General features: G+C 35.8%; 1 protein-coding gene across 2 annotated transcripts in view; it reads right to left on the reverse strand.

Annotated features, from left to right (window-relative positions):
* The window catches only part of Chm (CHM Rab escort protein), a 161,113-nt gene that overhangs the window by 98,401 nt on the left and 41,077 nt on the right, over nt 1-21,635 (reverse strand). For both annotated transcript variants that reach the window (XM_052734988.1, XM_052734998.1), the window contains exons 3-4: nt 8,654-8,726; nt 7,317-7,441 (exon numbers count right to left, since the gene is read on the reverse strand). In XM_052734988.1, the coding sequence (XP_052590948.1) occupies nt 7,317-7,441; nt 8,654-8,726 (198 nt within the window). The remainder of the gene's footprint in view (nt 1-7,316; nt 7,442-8,653; nt 8,727-21,635) is intronic.

Below are 21,635 nucleotides of genomic sequence, written 5' to 3' on the forward strand. Positions count from 1 at the left end.
AAGTAGGACATGCAGAATGAAAGAAAGGTAAAAAGCCCCAAGGCAAAATGTAGAATAAGAACAGGTTAAATTAAGTTAAAACAGCTAGTGGGACAAGCCAGCATTCTTATTAATAATAAGTCTCTGTGTTTTTATTTGGGAAGCTGGTTGGCGGCCCAAAGAAAATTCTAACTACAAATGGCACCCAATGTGAGATGCAAATTTCCATAGGACCTGAGAAAGCTGAAAAAATAAAAAAGGATATGGCTCTTTTAAGAGGCACTGCTGTGCAGCAGAGCACTTGAGCAGCCAACAAGTGCTCTTTTTCTACTCTTTCTAAGTAGAAAAAGCAAGCTAAGTAAAATGCCTGTCACAGTGTGGGCACCAACTTCCTAGAGCTGGGGGATGTTCAATGCAGCTCTTGGCAGGGCAGCCTTAAGGCTCAGTTCTCACAGACCCCTAAGGAGGAGGCGGAGCCAACCACCAGAGCCACATGGCAGAGGCCTAGCTGCCACTTGCTTAGCAGTCTAAGGTTTAGCTCACATGGTCAGAGAGTACTACATGTGCACAGTAAAACAGGTCGAGACTGAAAGAAACTTCAAACAGGTTACAGTGTGTGTAGATGCTTACGAAAGAAAAGGGGTATAGACAGTCATAGGAAAAAATAAATAGTTTTAAAAATAATTAAGTAAACTCTTTAAAGAAAAAGTAATGTAATATAAAAAAAATAAGCCACATAAAGATGGGAAATACATAGGCAGTCTGGATCCTATATGGTGCTTTGTTGACTTTGAATTTTTGAATGCTGATGAGCGAATGACAGCTGCCCAAAGACATAAGACTGTAAAAGGAATTTCTGAATTAAACCAGCCTAGATACTTTAGGGATGTCTTAACTTTAAAATGGAATTCAGAAAGTGCATTGTGTTGGAGGAGAGGTTATGCTTTTCTTTTCACAGGAAGTGAAAGGCTGTGGATTCCTTCAAATTTAATAGAGACCAGATTTGATTGGGGGAGAACCAATGAAAATCCTGGCCACAGACATAAAGAAATAAACCTAGAAAAACTACAAGATAGGTGACATATATGGTGATCCCTTGATATGGGAACAGCTCTGAGACTGGACAAGACATGATAAATCCTGCTGGTTACATAGTCCTCATGACTTATTATTACATGCCATACTTTCATATGACATGGCTCAAGGTTTGGCTATACAGTCCAAACAAACTTATAAAGTTAACAGAAGTCTTTTACCTGCTCAAACATAAAACAAACAAACAAACAAAAATCATCTTTGGCTGGCTTGTATACAATGCACAGTCCATACTTGTGTTAATACACATATGTATGTTACCTTTGAAAGTTTGTGTGTTCAGAGCAAGGATACCAGATACTAATGAAAATAGGTAGCCCAGGTGATCCAGCCTTTCAGAGTGCCTCTGTTGTAGTTTCCTCAGAGTTCTGCATTTAGAAAAGCTTCAAAGCTGCTAGCTAAGATGGTCCAGCCTCATAGTCTATTCTAGCCAGGATTTCAGATAAACCTTGTACTTTCCCATTACACAGAGACGGGACAACAAATGTTATAGCTACTTTTCTTAGGACTTGACCATTATCTCAATTTTCTCAGGGTCACCTAGGGATGTGGTCGCCTCCAGACAACAGGAAGCAGTCTAGAGAACACAATGTCCATATTCCCAAGAGGTGGGGTGGGTGTTTTTGGCCATTCAATGTATTATGGATGTTTGTTATCATTTAGTGGGGATATAGGAATATAGGATAAAAAGACAACTAATCATCTCAAATATTTTACATTGGTTTTTGCATAAATTTAAGTTTATTTGTGTTATACTGTATATATGTTTCTATTCTTGTTTAAGGTATTGCACCTAAGCAGCTCATTTAAAAATGTAATATAAAATTCTAGTCCTTGAAAGCTAATACTACAAACAGTTTAGATTATTTAAAAATGCAGGTTAGTAGTTAGTCCTCTCTATAACAATCAAACTTGTAGTCATGTTAGGTAAGTTTTCAAGGTTAAACAGATACATTTTAGATAGATAGGTAATCTTCAAATGTTTCAAAGACCTACAGAGTATGGCATTTAAGATGTTTAATAACGTAGGCTTTTCATGACAATGAGACAATATCTGCTCCTGGCAGCATCAGTCTACTTCATAAAAGGATGATGGGTGTTGAAGAACCTCCATAAGGATTTCACTTCTTTGTGGCAAAGCTAGCCTTTTGGGCCAGAAAGTGCCCTTGCCTTGACTGCTGACAGTATGCGGTCCAAATTGGACAATTAGGACACAAAAGAAGGCAACTGCCAAGCTTTGCCAAAACAAGGTAGGACAGTCCTTCAAAATTCCTACTTCACAGAAAAGTCTGTCAGATATTCTAGGCCTGTAGGCAAAAGATGGATGCCCTAATGTTGCAAAGAAACCTTGGGTGACTGTCCTAGCAGCCAGCTGCTTCTGTCATTTCTATAATTTTGGAAGATGCTTACTCTGTACTTTCTGTTTACTCAGGTAATATTATTTCCTTCTCAGGTCTTTGATGGAGTTGAAGAAGATAGTTATAGTTACAGTTTTCCTTGTTACCAAATTCAGAAAAGAGATGTAAAGTTTATAATGTTGAGAAACATAAAATTTTAAGTGGTTTATCTAAGAAAATGTTTTGAGGTCTAAGATAGTTTTGGGTTGGTAACACAAGTTAGGGTAGAAAGTAAATTAGGCACACAACTTTGGAGTCACCATGATTGGATAGATAATGCAGTGTTTTCTCTGAATTTGCCAAATACAAATGGACTGGATAGTGTAAATGTAATTTTTACTTGGTAAGTTTTCTTATTGTATATAGTCTTACTATGTTAAAGCTAAAACCTTTCTTTTTATTTAGACAAAAGGGGGAAATGTTGCAGAGTATTTATTTAACCATGTGAAGATATGTCGCATTTGTTTAACTACGTAAAGATGTGTTGCATTTGTAGATGTTGTGGAATATTTAACTATGTAAAGATGTGTTACATATGTTTATGTTGTGGAATATGTGTTTAATTATGAATAGATATGTTGCATTTGTTTATTATGTAAAGATGTGTTGCACTTTAACTTGCTTGCCAACCTGACTGGTCTAATAAAAAGCTAAATGGTGGAACTTCCAGGCAGGGAGAGTAAGTAGGGGGAAGAGTTTAGCCTCTAGAGAAAGAAAAGGAGACAACAAGGAAATGCCAGGGGCCAGACAGACAGACAAGAAGGAAACAGGAAAGTAGTGCATATAGAATGAAAGAAAGGTAAAAAGCCACAAGGCAAAACGTAGATAAATAGGAACAGGTTAAGTTAAAGGAGCTCATGGGTGAAGCCTAAGCTAAGGCTGAGAATTCATAATTAATAATATGTCTCTGTCTTTACTTGGAAAGCTTGCTGGTGGCCTAAGAAAATGCCAACTACAGTTTACTATTTTGCAACTTTTGTACATTTTCTTTCCCAATATATCATATTATAGAAATTGTGTTCTTTTATTTGATACATACACTTTGTTCTAAGACCATTCATTTTTATTTGCATAGTATATTATGCTGCTTTCCAGCTGTTTACTCCTAAAAATATATAAATATTCCATGACTACTCAAAATAATTACAGAAATCAGACTACCCAAACTGTTCCATAAAACTATATTAGTTTTGATTTTCTGCAATGTAATATATTGTAGAAATTTCTCTAGTTATCAACTTAAATGGTTTTACACATTATAGAATACAGCTGAAATATCAACCTTTCCTTATATTTATCAAAACAAAACTTCATAAATTATCAGCAGGTAACACTGGTAACCTACTCAACCATAACAGCCTTTTTGCTTACTATGAGATAAACTGAGCTTATGACAATTTATCAGGCAGAAGATACCCAGCCCTAGGAATAAATCATGACCAATCAAAATTTTATTTTGTAACTTTATTTCCATTTTGATATGATGGATTTAAAAGTGTGCATGTACTTCAATTTTATCCAAAGAGTTAAGGTAGAATCCTTTGAAAGCTCTTTGTAAAGACTTTATTTAATCTATGATTATAAATTATAATATAAATATATTTATTTATATAAATAAAATATATATATACATATAAGTAAAGTATAATTATACATCTAAAATTATATCTATAATCTCCCATTTCCTTTCCTGTATAGAGATTTTAGTTGTGTGAGAACTTGTCTGGAATTATGACAGGCATCTAGATAGGAAGCATCTACGAACTTTTAGTACTCCAACGTGCACATGCTAAACAAGCTACAAATCCTCTGTCGACCTACCTGATACACTCCCATCTGTCTACTTGTTCCAACAACTTTTAATTGGCATACTTTCACAGCCTAAAACAAACTTACTGTACACAATAATAAACAACTTCCTCTAAACTGCAAAAATGCAGCATATACTACATTGATTTTTTTTATTTCATTCTTCTTATTGGACTAATGCAACAGCTAGTATTGTTCAAGAAGTTTACTGTTCATGTTTTTTGGAGTTCATAATGAAGAAGAATTTCAAATTCCTGCCACAATTAAAGCATCATATTTGATATCATATCAATCCACTAAAAAGTTGGTTCATTTTAATTTTAGAAGCACATTTTTATTCTGGTTTAACTTTATATCAAAAAGGGGGAATTATTAGTCATTAATATTCAAAAACGACATATGTTTAGAACAATAAAATTTCTTCTTCCTAGGCTCAGTGAGCAAAGGCATTTGCCTCCAATTGTGACAACTTGAGCTTGATCCCAGGAATCACATGGTAGAAAAGAGAAAACTGATTCCAGCAAGATTTTCTCTGACTTCCACACACGTGCATGTTAGGATACACTTACACAAACATACACACCCACAGAGATTGAATTAATTGAAGAAATTACTTTCTTACTAAAGAAAAAACACGAGTATAAAATTAATATGCAATAATTTTTGGTCTAAGAATTATCTGTATTTATGTGACCCAAGTGGGAATAATTAATGTTGTGTGCCTTCTCCTAATCTGTATAAGATTTAAAGCTAGAAATAATGGCTACTTTACTGTTCCCATATAAACTAAGAAATATTCCCAAGCATATATACTACAATCTCAACAAATCAAGGATACTGGAATACTGTATGTCCTCACGAGTTCAAGCTCAAGCCTGGGCAGTATAACAAGGTCCTGTTCTCTCTCACAAAAACCAAAACCAAATTGAAGAGAGGTATAATGGAAATAGTACAGCTTCCGATGTAGAGAACTATGAGTTGAAATCCCTGTTCTACAGTAACTGTGTTTCACTGAACTTCAGTTTATCCATTTGTAACAAATCATGCACATAGTTTCAGCACAGAATAAAAAAAAATGTAATATGAGATATTACAGAGGGCTATAGTGACTGCTACAAAAATAATAACCAACAACTACAGATGTGTTATTTTTCTTCCCTTTCATTAATCAGTTTTTAAATGCAGACGATAAAGGAAAAAAAAAACTTTGAACAGCAAAAGCATTAGGAGGTTCAAAGAGGCAGCACTCAGGATAAAACTCTGACAAAATAATCTTCATACTCCCTAGAGTGTGACGTTGAAGCAAATGATGTCCTGAGGCTGGGGAGTGGGGAGAATATCTACCTAATCCTCATGCCACATACAAAAAAATAACTCAAAGTGGGTCACAGACTAAAATGTATAATATTTAACTATAGGAAGTACTTTTCAACAAGACAAAATCTTCTGGAAGTACATCCAAGTAAAGAGATCTCAGACTTGATGCCAAAAACATAATACAGTGAAGGAAAAAGGAAGAAATGGCAGCTCGTTAAAATTTGTAAAACTTGCTCTACAAAATATCCTGTTTAAAGAGGATGAAAAGACAAGTCACAGTTCAGGGGAAAGTATTTTTAAACTACACAGTTAAGAACAAATACCTAGAAAAAGAATTCTGCAACCAACAAGAAAAAAATGAATTCTATTTAAAAAGATGTAAAAGACACGAATCAACAGACACTTCACCCAAAAGACAAATGAATGACAACTAAGCACAGGAAATGATTTACAAAATCATCCATCAGTGAAATTCACACTAAAATCAAAACACAGGGACAGGGATGTAGCTCAGTTGGTAGAGTGTCTGCATAGCTTGCACAAAGCAATGTGTTTGATCCCCATCATTGCATAAACACAGGGAGGGGTGCACATCTGTAATCTCATCACTCTGGGAGGATGAGGCATGAGCACAGACAGGAGCTAGAGGCTAGCCTAAGCAACATAAAAAGATCCAGTGCCAACCATTCAAAAAAAAAGTAAAAATAAAAGAAGGGACTGTTTCAACTGTTCCACCTTATGGACCAATAGGGTAAGAGACAGCAGCCTCTCACAATTGGGAATGGGAATGTACAAAGCTAAAAAGCCTGTGTATAACAAAGGAAACTGTCAATCAAATGAAGCAGCAGCCCACTGAACAGAAGAAAGCCTTTGCTAGCTGTATTTCTGACAGAGAGTTACTGACTAGTATACACAACAAACTCAAACAACTGAGCATTAAGAAAACAAAGCTACTTTAAACATGGAAGCTCTATTGCTAGTTTATTTGAGAAGCATCCATATTGACTTCCAGAGTGGCTAGGCCACACTTAAAGAGCAGTGTATAAAAGAATGCCTTTTTTCTATGTTCTTTGTTTTTTCTTAAAACATTATTTATTTTATTTTATGTGTATGTGTATTTTGCCTGCATGTATACCACATGCATGCCTGGTGTCCAAAGAAGCAAGAAGAGGGCATCTGAGCTCTTCGAACTGGAGTTGTGGATAGCTGTGAACCACCATGTTATTGCTAGGAATAAAAGCTGGGTGCTCTGCAAGAGCAGCAAGTGCTTTTAGTATCTGAGCCATCCATTGAGCTGCCAGCCTACTTTCTTATACCACACAGGACCAAATGCCCAAGGGTGGCACCAACCCCAGAGAGCTGGTCGCTCCTCTATCAATCATTAATTAACAAAATGTCCCCACAGACTTGCCTACAGGCCTAGTGGGATTTTCTCAATTGAAGTTAACCCTCCCCAGATGACCATAGCTAGTGTGAAGTTGACAAACTAACCAGCACAGCCCTACTGTAACATAGGATTTTCACAAAGATAAAATGAAATGTATGGCATTGTTAGATGTTACTATTTCAAAAATAGAGAACACTGAAAGCAACAGCTAAAAAAGGAAAACCAATGTATTGATTTTACTATAGCAACATCCTCGTTACTCAATTTTCCTGAAGAAGTGTGAAAAGAAGAAAAGAGCTATTATCTTAATGCTATATAAATAATTTTCATACCTGGCATAACAAAATACTTCTACATGTTGAATTGTCTTATCCTTGCTACTAAGAAGAATAGCTTCCTCATTTTCAAGTATCTGTTCTTGCCATGTTGAATTTTCAGTCACAACATCACTGTTTTCCTAAAAAAAAAAAAAAACACAGAAAAAGAGTTTTAACTAAATTGAAAGATCTGAAATTAAAATTTCCCAAAAAATTCTATCTTGTCTTAAATTTATGTTTTTATTTTTATCACAACAAGATGCAATGCTTCAGAGTAACTGAACTGACTCCAACAGTATGCCAGCTTCAAAGGAGGCAGAGGAAAACTGCATGAAACTTATCAAAAGCTAGCTTTGCTATACAGGTGTCTATGAGACCCTGCTGTGTTTGGAAAATGCTACTTCCCTGAAGTCATCCACCACCTCTAGCTCTTACAATTCTTCTGTTCCATCTTCTACATAAATCCTTAAGTTTTGATGGGTGGGATATGACACGGAGGCTAAGCATTTCAAGGTCTCTCACTCTCTGCATGTTGTCCAGTGGGCCACACTTATTTTTATACAATGGTATTTGAACAATAATATCACTGAAGTTTTATCACCTGTGTTTTTGTCATCAGGAGATGAATCAATGAAAGCAAGTACCATGCTTAGTAGAGTAATGGAATGTTGTAAATGTGTAATGATTTTTAGCTAACTGAATACAGATTCCTGGAATAGTATCATTCTCTATTCCCAATCTTCTCAGCTAATTTGAGAGACAGCAGGGTCTGAATTCATGTAAGATGTTCTCAGCATAAGTTACATTTCAAGCCACATACGCCCATCTATATAAAACGTGTCTTATAAAAAATGTTAAACTACATAGCATGACTAAATCTCTACACCACACTGCCAGTTTTCTCTAAAACTCTTTTTTATGATGGGTACTCAACAGTTGTAAGTAACAAGAAGCTACCATAGGAAAAACAATTTCTGAACTTCAATTTTTTTCCTCTTTCTTTTTCCTTTAAGTGCTTCTGCCACTTGACAGAAATTAGCATACAAACCAGAGAATGTTCCAAATTAAGTTTTTTTCTTCAAATAATTGATAGTACATTGTTTTTATTGTTATATAGTAATAATATAAAGAACAACTAACAATAGGTGAGATTTTTACAATGACTGGTAAAATTTCTGTGAATGATTCATATGAAACATTAGGTAAGAAGGTAATTGTACTTATTTTTGTCAAGTGAGTGAATGAAAATAAAGCATCTATCCCATATGACAGAAAAAAAAACACCTCTTCAATGAATGGACACTGACACAAGATACAACCTAGTGACCTGCAATATCAGATAAGAACTTTACCTGGTATTCCTTTAACCAGGACAACAGTCCTGAAAAGCTGAAACTGGCCCAGTTTCCTCCATAGTAGCTCCGTCTGTAACAGTAAAATATAAAGAACATAAAAATCAAGTCACTGATCTTTATAACCTAAGCCATCCTTGAACTTTAAACTCCTAGTATTTTCCAATATAGCCCTCCCAAGTATTCCAAAGCACAATAACTGGGTTCTTTAAATAAAAGAAAATAGTAAGTGTAAGCTGTGATGGTATTTTACTTGTACTGAAATGTGATTTTAATTGTATATTAATAAATAAAGTTGCCCAGGGGTCAGAGCTATTAGAGCCGTAGCAAGAGCGTGGCGGTGGTGGAGCACGCCTTTAATCCCAGCACTTGGTAGACAGAGCTAGGTAGATCTCTGTGTGTTCAAGGATACAGCCAGCATTGGAGACACACGCCTTTAATCTCAATACCAACCACAGAAGACCTGGAAGTCTCTAAAGAGGCAGTCATGTGTTTGGGTTTACAACCAATGAGAAGGCAGAACAGCTAGACTATATGAAGACATACACACAGGAAGCAGCCCCCTTTTTCGGAGAGCTCTCGGCTGAAGCAGGAAGGGTAAGGCTCTTAGCTCTGACCTCTTGGCTTTCTTCTCTGAATCGGCTCTGTGTTTCTTATTTAATAAGACAGTTGGTTACATCTACAGTAAGCAAATGGCTATTCTCAGATCTCAAGTGCAACTTTTCCTGATATAAGAGTTTAAAAATTCTTTGCCTTCCACAGAGTTTTCTTCAGTGATCATAGGGAAACCCAGTCTCAAATCACCAGCATAATGAGTTCCAGTATTGATCCATCAGAATAGTTAAGAGTCACAACACTGGGCACTGATGGGATAGTGTGTTTAAGCTGATTAAACTTTCAAAGATATATGGCATCTTCCTAAAAAAAATGATACAATTACCCAATGATCCAGCAACTGTACTCCTAAATGACTACATAAGAGAAAAACATATTTTTCCAAAAAAATCTTTTCATCACATTAAAAGGCCCAGAGTGATAATATCATCAACGTGAAAATGTGTAAACAAGCTATGCTATATCCACAGGATATATACTTTTTAGCAATGTAAAAGGATAAGATATTAACACAAACAGCAATCAATCTAGATCAATCTCAAATTTTTATTCTGAATGAAAGCCTAAGCCACAAAGAATATATACTGTATAATTCTATTAATAGGACATTCAAGGACAAGCTAAATTAATTTATGACTAAAAAAATCATAAGAGTGGTTGCCTCAGAGTGGGAGTGGTAAATTTTTAATTATCTAAGTATATGTAATTTTAAGAACATATTTAAATGATATACTTAAAGTCTGTACATTTTAAATATATAAAATTTATCTTTGAAAAGAGCCAATATAAAGTGTTTACTAATAATCTTTATGCTAAAACCCTGAGTGACAGAAATTACTGATGTGTGTAAATCAGGAAGACAGAAAGATTCATGGATCCACAGAATGAGTATGTGGATGGTTATGTGATATATTATAGATGGCAACTATAGAACCTAAGTAGTTAAATTTTCTGTATACTTGAAAATTATCACCATAAAATAAGAAAAACAGAAATAATCTGAGTTGTTGAGTACTGACCACAATGTGTCAATTTCCAAGGTATTTTCACTTAATTATGAAAACCCTAAGAAAACTGTAAGAAGAGGCATTTCTGGTGTTTCTTTCCACTATTAAGAGACTTGAGGTCAGTTCCTGGTCAAAACCTATTTTTCTCCCCTGCACTTGGTCATAAGGTTTTTGACAGAGCTAATTGGTCCTAGTATTTTTCCATGCAGGTCTCATTTTCTACTTTTCCTGTTGATTTGTTCCTAACATCAACATCTGCTGATCTCATCCAATTATGTATGTAAAAGGTGAAATATGGTTTTCATTACTATGGTCTTTCTGACAAAAGATGGCAAGACAACTATTAGTAAACTCACTATGAAACCAGAAGAGTCTGACTAAACTCATTCTGATATCTCTATGGTTTTAAATATGGTTATGACATCCCTTAAACAAAGACATTACATATCAATATCAAGAGAAATAGGAAAAAATCATTATGACATTCCAAAATGATCCATAAAACAAACTACAATAGATACGATAGAAATCAAAGCCACACAATGTTTTGTTTTATCTTTAAAGATATGACTTTAGAACTTTGACATTTAAATCCAATTTATATGTTTTTCCATTATGTTTAAAAGTGATTCTACAGGGAGATATAATACTAGTAGTAGTTTTGATTTTTAAGCCTCAGAAATCTGATTTAAAGACAAAGTGAGAATGAGAGAAAAATAAGGTGAAAAAATGGTATGGCATGTTGTCTGCCAATTTTGTGTCATCACTGTCTCTGTACATGAAGTAAAGGAAGAAGCATTTTTATGATGGAAAATGAAATACATTTCTGCTGTCAGGAACAGTTTCTGATGATGAAAAAGACTTCCTTACAACTAGAGTCTCTGGGAAACCAGAAAATAAATATTTATGATATAAAAACAGGACACATAAAACTAGAATCTACATTCCTTTAATGTCCCATGATAATTAAGTGTCCTAAAGTCTTTAGCAAAAAATAGGCAAAAAAAGATTATAATGAGGCATTTTTCTCCCACTTTATATATTATAGTACATTATGTGAAACATTGATCTTAAAACTGTTCAAAATATGGTTTTAATTTTTCTACTGTTTTATATAACCTATTCCAAATGCCACCTAAGTTTTTCCAGATACAATAAAGAAATGATCTCAAAAACTCTATCAATTAACACAAATCAATAAATAAGAAAATACTGCTGACACAGTAATTCTAGATATTTCTTAGACTTTCCATAGTATTATCACTTTACTTAATTTTATCCAACATAAAATATATAACAAGTAGAGAGGATGAACATTAAATATGTTAGTGAGAGTCTATAATAAAGTTCTCTTTCTTTTCTATTGACACCAAAATTATAGTTCTTTACTGACTATTCAGCAGCAGGGGCAGGGACAGATACAAGACGCTGTATTACATACTGCATTGGGAAACAGCATATATAAGCAAGTTCCAAAACACTGACAAAAGATAGAGCTACTAATGACACTCAAGCACATCCATCTGGGAATCATTTTACTTAAGAAACCTGTAGTTGAAAATACATTCAGACAGGTAGCAAAGCAATAGGGTCTAAGATTGTTTGGTAAGAAAGAGAATTGACCTAGTTAAATTCTAATAATACTTTTCTATGTCCCAATACCTTACAATTCCTTTTCCTAGGGCAAGACTAATAGCATTTTCCTTTGCCTGCATTTTATTTTTCCAAGTTTGTTTTCAGAAGTGTTTTCTCTTGGATTTCCAGCACTTCTGTGAGAAAGATACAAAGTGTTTCCTTTATAGATAAGCCCAATGAGACTTGCTGCCAGTCAAGGCAGCACAGTTCCAAAAAGGATAGAACTAATGTTCAAACTCAGTTTTCCCAAAAGTTAATCCTGTCCATTGCAACACACAAATTTGCAACTTTTAGACTAGAAAGCATTAGCTAGTCCTCAGGATAATGGTAGCTATGGTTCGATAAAGACACCTGCATAATGACAAAATAAAAATGGAAAACACTAGGTTTCAAGAAGTTAACAAGAAATGGTTTTCTAGTGTCATACCTTCTCAACATCATTAACTATCACAATGACTGCTGGAGCTTTCCAAGAGAATACAGCACTATGTAGCATTTCACAACTTCAGCTGACCAACGAGCACATTTTTGAGAGGGGATTTTGAAGGAAAGAGGTTTAACAGAACATATTTTGAGAAATATTAGTTTAATTCATATTAAGGGAAAGGAAAAGTACCTGCATTGAACTTGGCATTTTGTATTCACTTTTTCATTTAAGCTTTATGTACCTTGTCTAATTCACTCAGCTAAGAAATAGTAAAGTTGGAGCATGAACCCAGGGCATAGCAAACCCAAAGCCTAACCCCTGCTTCCTAAATATTAGGTACTAAACCATATGGGTTTCATAGCTTTAAAATTATAAGCATCAGTAAATCCTAGCCTGACTTACAAGTAAAAACAATGGTATTTGTTTACAAACTCCAGATGCTTGCTACAAAGTCTATTTTTGTTTTGCTTTGCTTAATAAAGACAGTATAATAACCTCAACACTATGTCTATTCTAATGTCAGAACTGGGGGGTGAACCTAAAATTTCATTGGATCTCTCAAATTTAGAATGAATAAGTAGGAAAAGGAAAATAATTCTTGCTATATCTACTAGCATTGGTTTGCCAGTTAGAAATGAGTACAATATGCTGTTGAAATGAAAAAAGGGATCAAACCTGCCTCCATAGTACACTAGGCAGTGTGTGTCAATCTCATCAAAAACGGTCTGTTCCATTGAATTTTGTTGGAATACTACAATCATGATATGCCACTATCATCTTGTTAACAAACAATAGGCCATAATTCTAGGACACAGAAAATATATTGGACTAATTCCTATGCAAAGTTTCATTGAGCAAAAGTTCAGCACACGTGCCACACAAGAAAGCTGTAGTCCTTCCACTATCCCTACACTCTTAGGCAATTCAATTAGGCTTCCATGATAGAATCTGCAGATATAATTCTAATATTAGAGAAGATGACCAGGCCTGTGGGGCGTTTACCCACCAACCCCACAGTTCCCCAGAGTTTTCTTGAGTGCGAGTAGCAGGAAATATTAGATAGAAGGATTTAGATTGTGGAGATAAACAGATAGAAAATAAAGGATAGCCTCGAAAGGGCCTGGAACCTATTCCAATGGCCCGACTGTCTCTGCCCCAGGGTATTTATAGAGATGCCAAGGGGTGGAGAAAAGACCTCCTCCCCCAGCACAGCCAAGTGCAGACCATCTCAGACACCTGCACTCAGGCCTGTGGTCCTGATCATCCTCTATGCGGACCTGCTGGGTAACACCACAAGGAACCCGAGAACGGGCTCCCACAGGTCCCCCTTTCTTAATATATAAAAAATAACTATTAATGGCTTACAGCAATCTCCATAGCTGTTACACCTCCCAGTATGGATGATAAAGATGGCATTTCTCTTTTGAATTAGGTCCAAGGTGACTATAGCAGTCTTAGCTGCCTCAAGCCCTTTCTAAACCAAAAACTCTTAAGGCGACTACAAACTTAAAGAATCCCTTAGCTTCATCATTACCATTAACAGGTTAACATAAATATTGCTATACATAGTCACAATTCTCTCAGTCTTACAACTCAAAGTAAACTCTTAACAGAACCATTTGAATTAGCATATATGGTGCTATATATAGTTAAATTTTCTCTGTCTTACAATTTTAACTCAATCATTTGAATTTTCTTGCTAACGGAACATAGGAAAAACTTCGATGTATTCACAAACAAATATTTCCTTAATGCCACAAAACCAGGGTACATCAATATCAATAGGTTAAATATAATTCAATCTCATAACTCCTCCTTTTCTTTATAATTTTTTAAACAAAATCTCAAATTTAGTTAGAGGAACCCAAACTTATACAATTCCTACAAACCTATATTGAAAAGCAATATTCTCCATCTAACCACTAACACTGAAAACTTAGCAAAACATCCAAAAGCAGTTTCTTAATAAAACTCTTTACACTTTAAAAGTAGTCTCTTAATATACCCCATTTGCATTTCTTACTAACAAAAACATGACATTAATCCACTCAAACAACTTTTGAAATTAGACTAAGGAATATTAACTCTCCCCCTTTTCTTTATAATTTAAGCAAAATCTCAAGCCTAGTTAGAAAACCCAACTTTTCCATTTAAACAGTTCCATTTATAACACAAAACCAGTTCTGTAAGTAATTTCATTTTTACATAAACAGTTCCACAAAGCAATTCATGAATCACCAATTAATAAAGCATATATGCATACACAAAACTGCATCTTAATTCTAGGTAGAAATAATAAATTTCTTCATTTAAACAGTTCCATTTTTAACCCAATTCCAGAAAACAGTTCCCAAGTCATTACTGTAAGTAAACTCAAAATTGTCCCATTGCAATGAAATCTCTACTGTTCATTTCATTTCTTAAGTCCCAAAATTCAAATGATAAATTCTGGTACGAGCCTTCCAAATATGAAGAAATCCATAACCAAAATCTTTTTGTAGTTTTATCTCATTTTAAGTTCAAAAAGTTCAAACAAATAAATTCTGGTATTAGGCTTTCACTTCAAAATATGAAGAGACTTTTTCAACCAAAACGTTTTGCAGTTAACAATTTTTGTTCAAACAAGTGTCTCTGAACTTATTCTCAAGCCAGAGACCTTTTTAGGTACAGAAGTATTCTAAACCGCACCGTTTTTGATGTTAGCTCAGGTTTTTCTGTGTTACGTTGATTTTCCACAGATCTCAGCTGCGGATGCCTTGTGCTGGTTCTGGCATCTGCCATTCTTAGCTTCTTAGCGGCTTTTGGAGCTTTTGAAAACCGCTCAGACTGCCTGCTTTGCAGTCTACTATGACACTAACTTCTGTGTCTCAGGTTTTCACCATATACATTAAGCATAGACTCACACTTAACATTTACACTTTTTTACAAACTCACATATAACATACTTTGCCTTGCAAAGCATTTAGACTCACAATCAACATTTATACTTTTTACAAACTCACATATAACATTAACATCTACTTATTTATACTTAAGAAAACTATAGAAGTACTTTAGCAAATATATTTCTTATTTACTTCTTATATACTTCTTATATTCATTCCATCTTCTTATTTCTTAAACTTACACTTACAACTAGGATCTTTAATTCTTACAAGCTTATTACTACATGTCTTAAGACTATCTTAGATACTTCTTGCAAACTTATATTCTTAAAGGAACTCTATAGATCTACTTTACAAACTTATATATGGCTACCATTAGCATATATACTTATACTTATTTACTTATAGATCTATTTTATACACTTATATTCATAAGAACTATTAAGCAAACTCTACAGGGCTACCATTAGCATATATCTAACTTAGCAAACACCTAAAGATTTCTTAACACAGATCTAACAAAACAGAATAATTTCTACAAACTCACATATCTTATTTTCATCTTTTTCTACTTCTTACTCTTAATTATCATCACTATCTCTATTAGAAAGATTAAGACAGGAAGTACGTACTTCATTTCTAAAGTTTAGAGTTTATAGTCAGCTTTGCTATACAACACTGGGATTTAGTGAGTGTTGTTGTTATAGAGTTGTGATAGTTGTTGCTAAGGGACTGTAACATTGGAACAAAGCCACACCAGCCTTTCTGGAACCGGCAGAGATGCACTGTCAGCGGTAAACGGTTTTTAACTAGAGGCTGTCCCTTCACCCAAATTCATAATAGCTCCCCTAAGTGCTTCAATTCAGACAAATGTTTCTATTACAGCAGTACTTTTGGTTTGCTCTACTGGAAAACTTCCCTTCACACTGAGGGTGAAGTTACCATATTTAGCTGCTGTAAAGCTCTTTGCAAAATACTGCACAGCTATTAGGTGATATAAAGTATTTTTCTAAAGGAGCTAAGCCAAAAGCGGCACAGCTCTGAACTCTTATTTTCTCACTGTTTGCATTAACCAGTGACAAAATCTCAGAAACACTAATCGAGCCACTTTCATTCTGGTTCCTTTATAGGAACGTCATTGGAGCTGAATTTTCTTAGTTCCACACTCCTTACCAGACGCTCCAGTAACCACCGAGCTTCATTCTCCTCTTGTAAAAAAACACAATCATGTCCTCGACCCCATATTAAAAGAGGATCAGGCCCCTTCCATAATCCCGAGCAGGGATCTTTCCATTTCACTTGAGCAAAATTTGCTTGGATGCCACTGTGCCAAAATCTATCTGCAGCAGACTGCTCATGGGCATCCATATTCAAAAAGTTCAGAACAAAAAGAGCATGATTTTAATGCATTATGTGGTGAATGAGGGTAAATTTATTCCTTTTCTATTTTTATTTTTTGAAGTTGTATTTTGAGACTGCTATGAGCCCTTTCCACAATACCTTGTCCCTGAGGATTATAAGGAATACCTGTTTTATATACGATTTCCCATTAGGTACAAAATTGTTGAAATGCCTTACTACTATATCCAGAACCATTATCAGTTTTAACAATTTTTGGTATATCCATATACAAAAAACACTTCAAGCAGTACATAATTACATGTTTTGTAGCTTCCCCAGGTTGTGCACTAGCCATTAAAAATCCTGAATAAGCGTCAATGGTCACATGTACATATCTTAATTTACCAAATTCTACAATATGAGTAACATCCATTTGCTATAGATGATTAGGAAGAAGACCTTGAGGGTTTACCCCTAAGTGAGGGAAAGGAAAATATTTTGGACATACCCCACATTGTTTAACTATTTGACGAGCTGCTTCTTTGGTAAGATTGAATTGCTTTCTTAAACTTTTGCTATTTTGATGAAGAGCATGTGACTGTTGAGCCATTTCCACCTGGGATAATGCTACTATCTTTGTTAACTTATCAGCCATTGCATTACCCTCAGCTAAAGGACCAGGAAGATTGGAGTGAGCTCTAATATGGCCCCATAAAGCATGGCAGCTTTCTTTTGTGGAATAGCGTCTTGAATTTGTTGAAACATTTTGACTTGATTGTTGTTAGTTCCAATATTTTCACCAAAACTGTTACTATTCAAAGGAGTCAAGAACATAGATGTTCTTTCATGAAACATATCCTTCATTAGCTTACTCTGAGAAAAAGCACTTTCACGATTTAGTATTTTCATTTCATTACCTTTAACTCCTGATGTTATTAGCAGCTGTGATATTTAGCATTGATTTCTTATGAGGAACTTTAAGGTGAAGCAACTCTTTTGTAAGACAGCTAGATTTTCTGAAATTTGGTTCCCATCTATAAAGCAGTCATTTCTTTTTTGAATGCCTGTTTCTCTGTCTCCCTTATTAGATTTGCAAAGGAATTACTCATTGCAGGCAGTCTGTTCAAAAGGCAACAAACTTTTTTAATTTCAACATAAGTTTCTCCATATCTAAGACAATGTTCAATGTATAAACTGCTTTCCCTTGTTTTAAGTGGCTTGTTTGCTCTTATAGGTAGCTTTTTGTCTGATCTGAGTTCTCAAGAGGTAAGATTAAGCTTTCTAGCATTGCTTTGAGAAGAAACTTCATTCTGAGCTGAAAAGTTTTGGACAATATCGCCATCTTTAGCTGAAAAACTACATTTCCCAGAATTCATTTCTCTTCATCAGTCCACTGTTTAAGAGCTAGCTTATGGACTCCATTTCCCATAGTTATTTTTGGGTCCTGAAGTCAACCTCCAGTTCTCTTTTATTGGACTTGCTTTAGAAGTTTTGCTTTGGCAACAAGAGATTTGAACCAAGAGTTTTACGTTTTCAATTATGGAATATTGAGAGATTTCTATTCTCTCCTCAGCTAGCTTTAACAGGTGTCTTTCCTTCATTTGACACCAGCCCTGGATCAGAACCACACCTGCCTCCTTAGTGCGCATTGAGGCGGGCATTCCTTTTAGCAACTTCCCTCGGGGCTTGTGTTGGCCTTAGCCAGTCAGCAAAAAACAAAAACATTTACAACAGCTTTTCCATAGCTCCTTCAGAGAGATTTTCTCCCACTTATCTTATTCTCAATTTTGCTTGTTCCTCCCCCCCCCCCAGATACAGAGCTTCAGGTATCTGTCTGCAGCTCTATACCTCTGCTAGCTGCCCTTGAAGGTAGGGGCTTTCTCCCCCCCAATCTGCCTCAAACTCTAGCAGCTTTTTCAGGTCATGCATTTTCTGGGGAGGATTATGTCCCTTCTCTGTCTCTTCAGTCTTTCTACCTGACAGTACCCAGTTTGGTCTCAGTTTACTCCCCTCTACCCCAGAAACAGTTTCTGACACTACAGTGGTGGCTTTCCCTGCTACGGAAGGTAGGGGCTTTTTGTCCGTTTGTTTTTGGGGTCTGTGTAGTTTGTGTACAGACTGAAAATCTAACATGGGAGGTTTTTGCCATCTCTAAGCTAGCATTAGGACAGGAGTTTTTCCCTCAGGCCTTTCACCTGACCCAGTCCCCCAGTGGGTTGCATATGCTTGTCTGGGTGCTCAAGGACAGAGCTTATGCCAGAGGCAATCACCCCTTAAGGCTACACTCCCTCATCTCACCGGGAGTCAGTTGAAACAAAGCTTTTCTCAAAGAGATGCTTTCTCTGACAGAAAAGAAAGCTTTACTCCTGGATAGTTCTGTTCTGCCTTGGCTGGGCTCTTTCCCCAGACAGTGTTCTGACTCAGCAGCACAACTGCTTCAGACACAGTTCAGCTTTACTGTTTTCCCAGAAAGATCCTTACTCTGATAGGAAAGCTTTTCTCAGATTTCTTTTTGCAGCTGTGGACCTATCAACTGGGACTTGTAGGAAAGCAGACAACTGTGCTGTTCCCACTGGCTTTAGCTTTGTTTGTTCATTAGCAATCTTCCCCTGGGTCCTGTACCTTCCTGCCTCAGCTCTGTGCTCCAGGAAGTTTACAACTGCAGGAACTCTAGTATTCCCGAAATGCACTTCAACTCAGAGACGCTGGCCAGTCGCCTCTGGGTTTTTGGTCAGAAGCACAGAAGAGAAGACAAATGATATGGTAGCAACTGATTGCTTGATTTTATTTTCTCAACCTCACTAACAAGGACAACTTTATTTCTTTTCTATAAATGATACTTTTATTCTTAATAAGATAATGTTTTCTCTATTTTCCCAACCCTTTATGGCATAGTACTATACATAAAGCCTTCAAAATATAAAAGTTTATGCTAACTTCATCATATATCTGTATATGGTGGTAGAGGAAAAAGACACATATTTTCTCTATATTGTCTAATTTATTTATACTAAAGATGGAAAGAAACTAATATGATCACTCTTGTTTGAGTAGTTGTCTATAAGGCAGCAGTTCTCAACCTTGGCAGCACATTGTAACCCCTCCTGTTTTATTTATTTATTTATTTTGAAAATATTTTTCCATATCATATATTCTGATTGCTGTTTCCCCTGCTCCAAGTCCTCCCAGATCATATGCACCTCCCCACCCACCCAAATCCACACCCTTTCTTACCCTTTCTCATTTGAAAACAAATCGGCATCTTTAAGAAAAAAAGGAAGAAAAGAAAATAGTAAAATAAAATAAAAAAAATTCTACATAGGACAAAATAAACAAATGAACAGAAAAAAGCCAAAGAAAGAGCACAAGAAAAACACAGATAAAGAGACACACATGCACATTTATACACACAGAAATCTCATATAGACACAAAATCAGAAACCATAATATATAAGCAAAAAGACTTATAAAAAAGGGAAAAAATAATTCAAAAGTACCATTGAGTTCAATTGTGTTGATCATCTACAGCTGGGCATGGGGGTCTGTCCTTAAAGTGTAGTTTCTATACCAGAGAGATTCTGTTGAAGAAATTATTTTTACCTTTGTGCGTGGTTATCAATTGGAGATAGTTTCTACATTAAGGATGGGAGCATGAAGGCAGACAACCTATCCTTAATTTCCAATAAAAAGAAACTTCACTGCAGGAGTAGTTGTTGAATCAATATTGGTTTCCTTTTTATGGGTGAATAATCATTGACCATCTAGAGTATTTTTGTTTTTTTCATTAGAAGTAAGGCATTATTTCACCTAACTCTGTTTATGTACAATTTATTTCCATGGCAGAAAAATAACCACAAAATTGACTTGACAGACAATTACAGATGCAATTTCTGAGGTGATTCAATGAAGTGAAACTTTATTAAGCAACAAAACCTGCCTCTACTAATAAATCCATACCTTTCCATAAAAGAATAAAGGCAGAAAATGATGCTACCTCTCAAAGCTATCTACAATGTCTTATATCCAAGATGAAAGTCAATAGGAATCACCACGGTAACCTCCATTTCAACTCTCCAGCCACCAAATCTAACTGATGTTCCATTTTATTATTTTGTAGTAACTCTGGTTTCTCCTTCAGAGTGTAATTAGAAATCTTAAGATGTTTCAAATCCACATCCCCTATTAGGGTTCAAAGTCAACAGTGATGGCGGGTTCATCTCGTGGTTTTCATGGACTAGGAAAGTACATGGATTCATTTGGTCTTTTTTTTTTTTTCCAAAGGTATAAATTATATCAATTTGTTGCCAGATATATGTTTTTCTTTTTTTAATATTTTTATTTTATAATTAATTTAATTTTACTATCAGCCATGGATTCCCCTGTCCTCTCTCCTCCCACGCCCCAGCCTTCCCCCCAAGTCCACCCCCCCATTCCCACCTCCTCCAAGGCAAGGTCACCCCTGGGGAGTCAGCCCAGCCTGGTAGATTCAGTTGAGGCAGGTCCAGTCCCCTCCTCCCTGCATCAGACTGAGCAAAATGTCTCAGCATAGGCCCTAGGTTCCAAAAAGCCAGGCAATGTACCAAGGACAGGTCCAGGTCATACTGCCTGGGGGGGGCCCTAAACAGTTCAAGCTAATCAACTGTCTCACTTAACCAGAGAGCCTGGTCCAGTACCATGGGGGCTCCTCAGCCACTGGTTCTCAGTTCATGTGTTTCCACTAGTTTAACTACTTGTCCCTGTGCTTTTTCCATCATGGTCTCGATATATCTTGCTCATATAATCCCTCCTCTCTTTCGCTGGTTGGCCCTTTTCCGGGGCCTCTTGGAGTAGGGCACCCATGGATGGCTCTTTCTTAGAAAATTGGGAATCAACCTCCCTCAAGACCCAGCTATACCACTCTTGGGCATATACCCAAGGAATGCTCAATCATACCACAAGGACACATGCTCAACTATGTTCATAGCCGCATTATTTGTAATAGCCAGAACCTAGAAACAACCTAGATGCCCTTCAACTGAAGAATGGATAAATAAAATATGGTACATATACACAATGGAGTACTACTCAGCAGA

Source organism: Peromyscus californicus, unplaced genomic scaffold (assembly GCF_007827085.1).
Source record: "Peromyscus californicus insignis strain IS unplaced genomic scaffold, ASM782708v3 Scaffold_10__1_contigs__length_136768540, whole genome shotgun sequence".
NCBI lineage: Eukaryota > Metazoa > Chordata > Mammalia > Rodentia > Cricetidae > Peromyscus > Peromyscus californicus.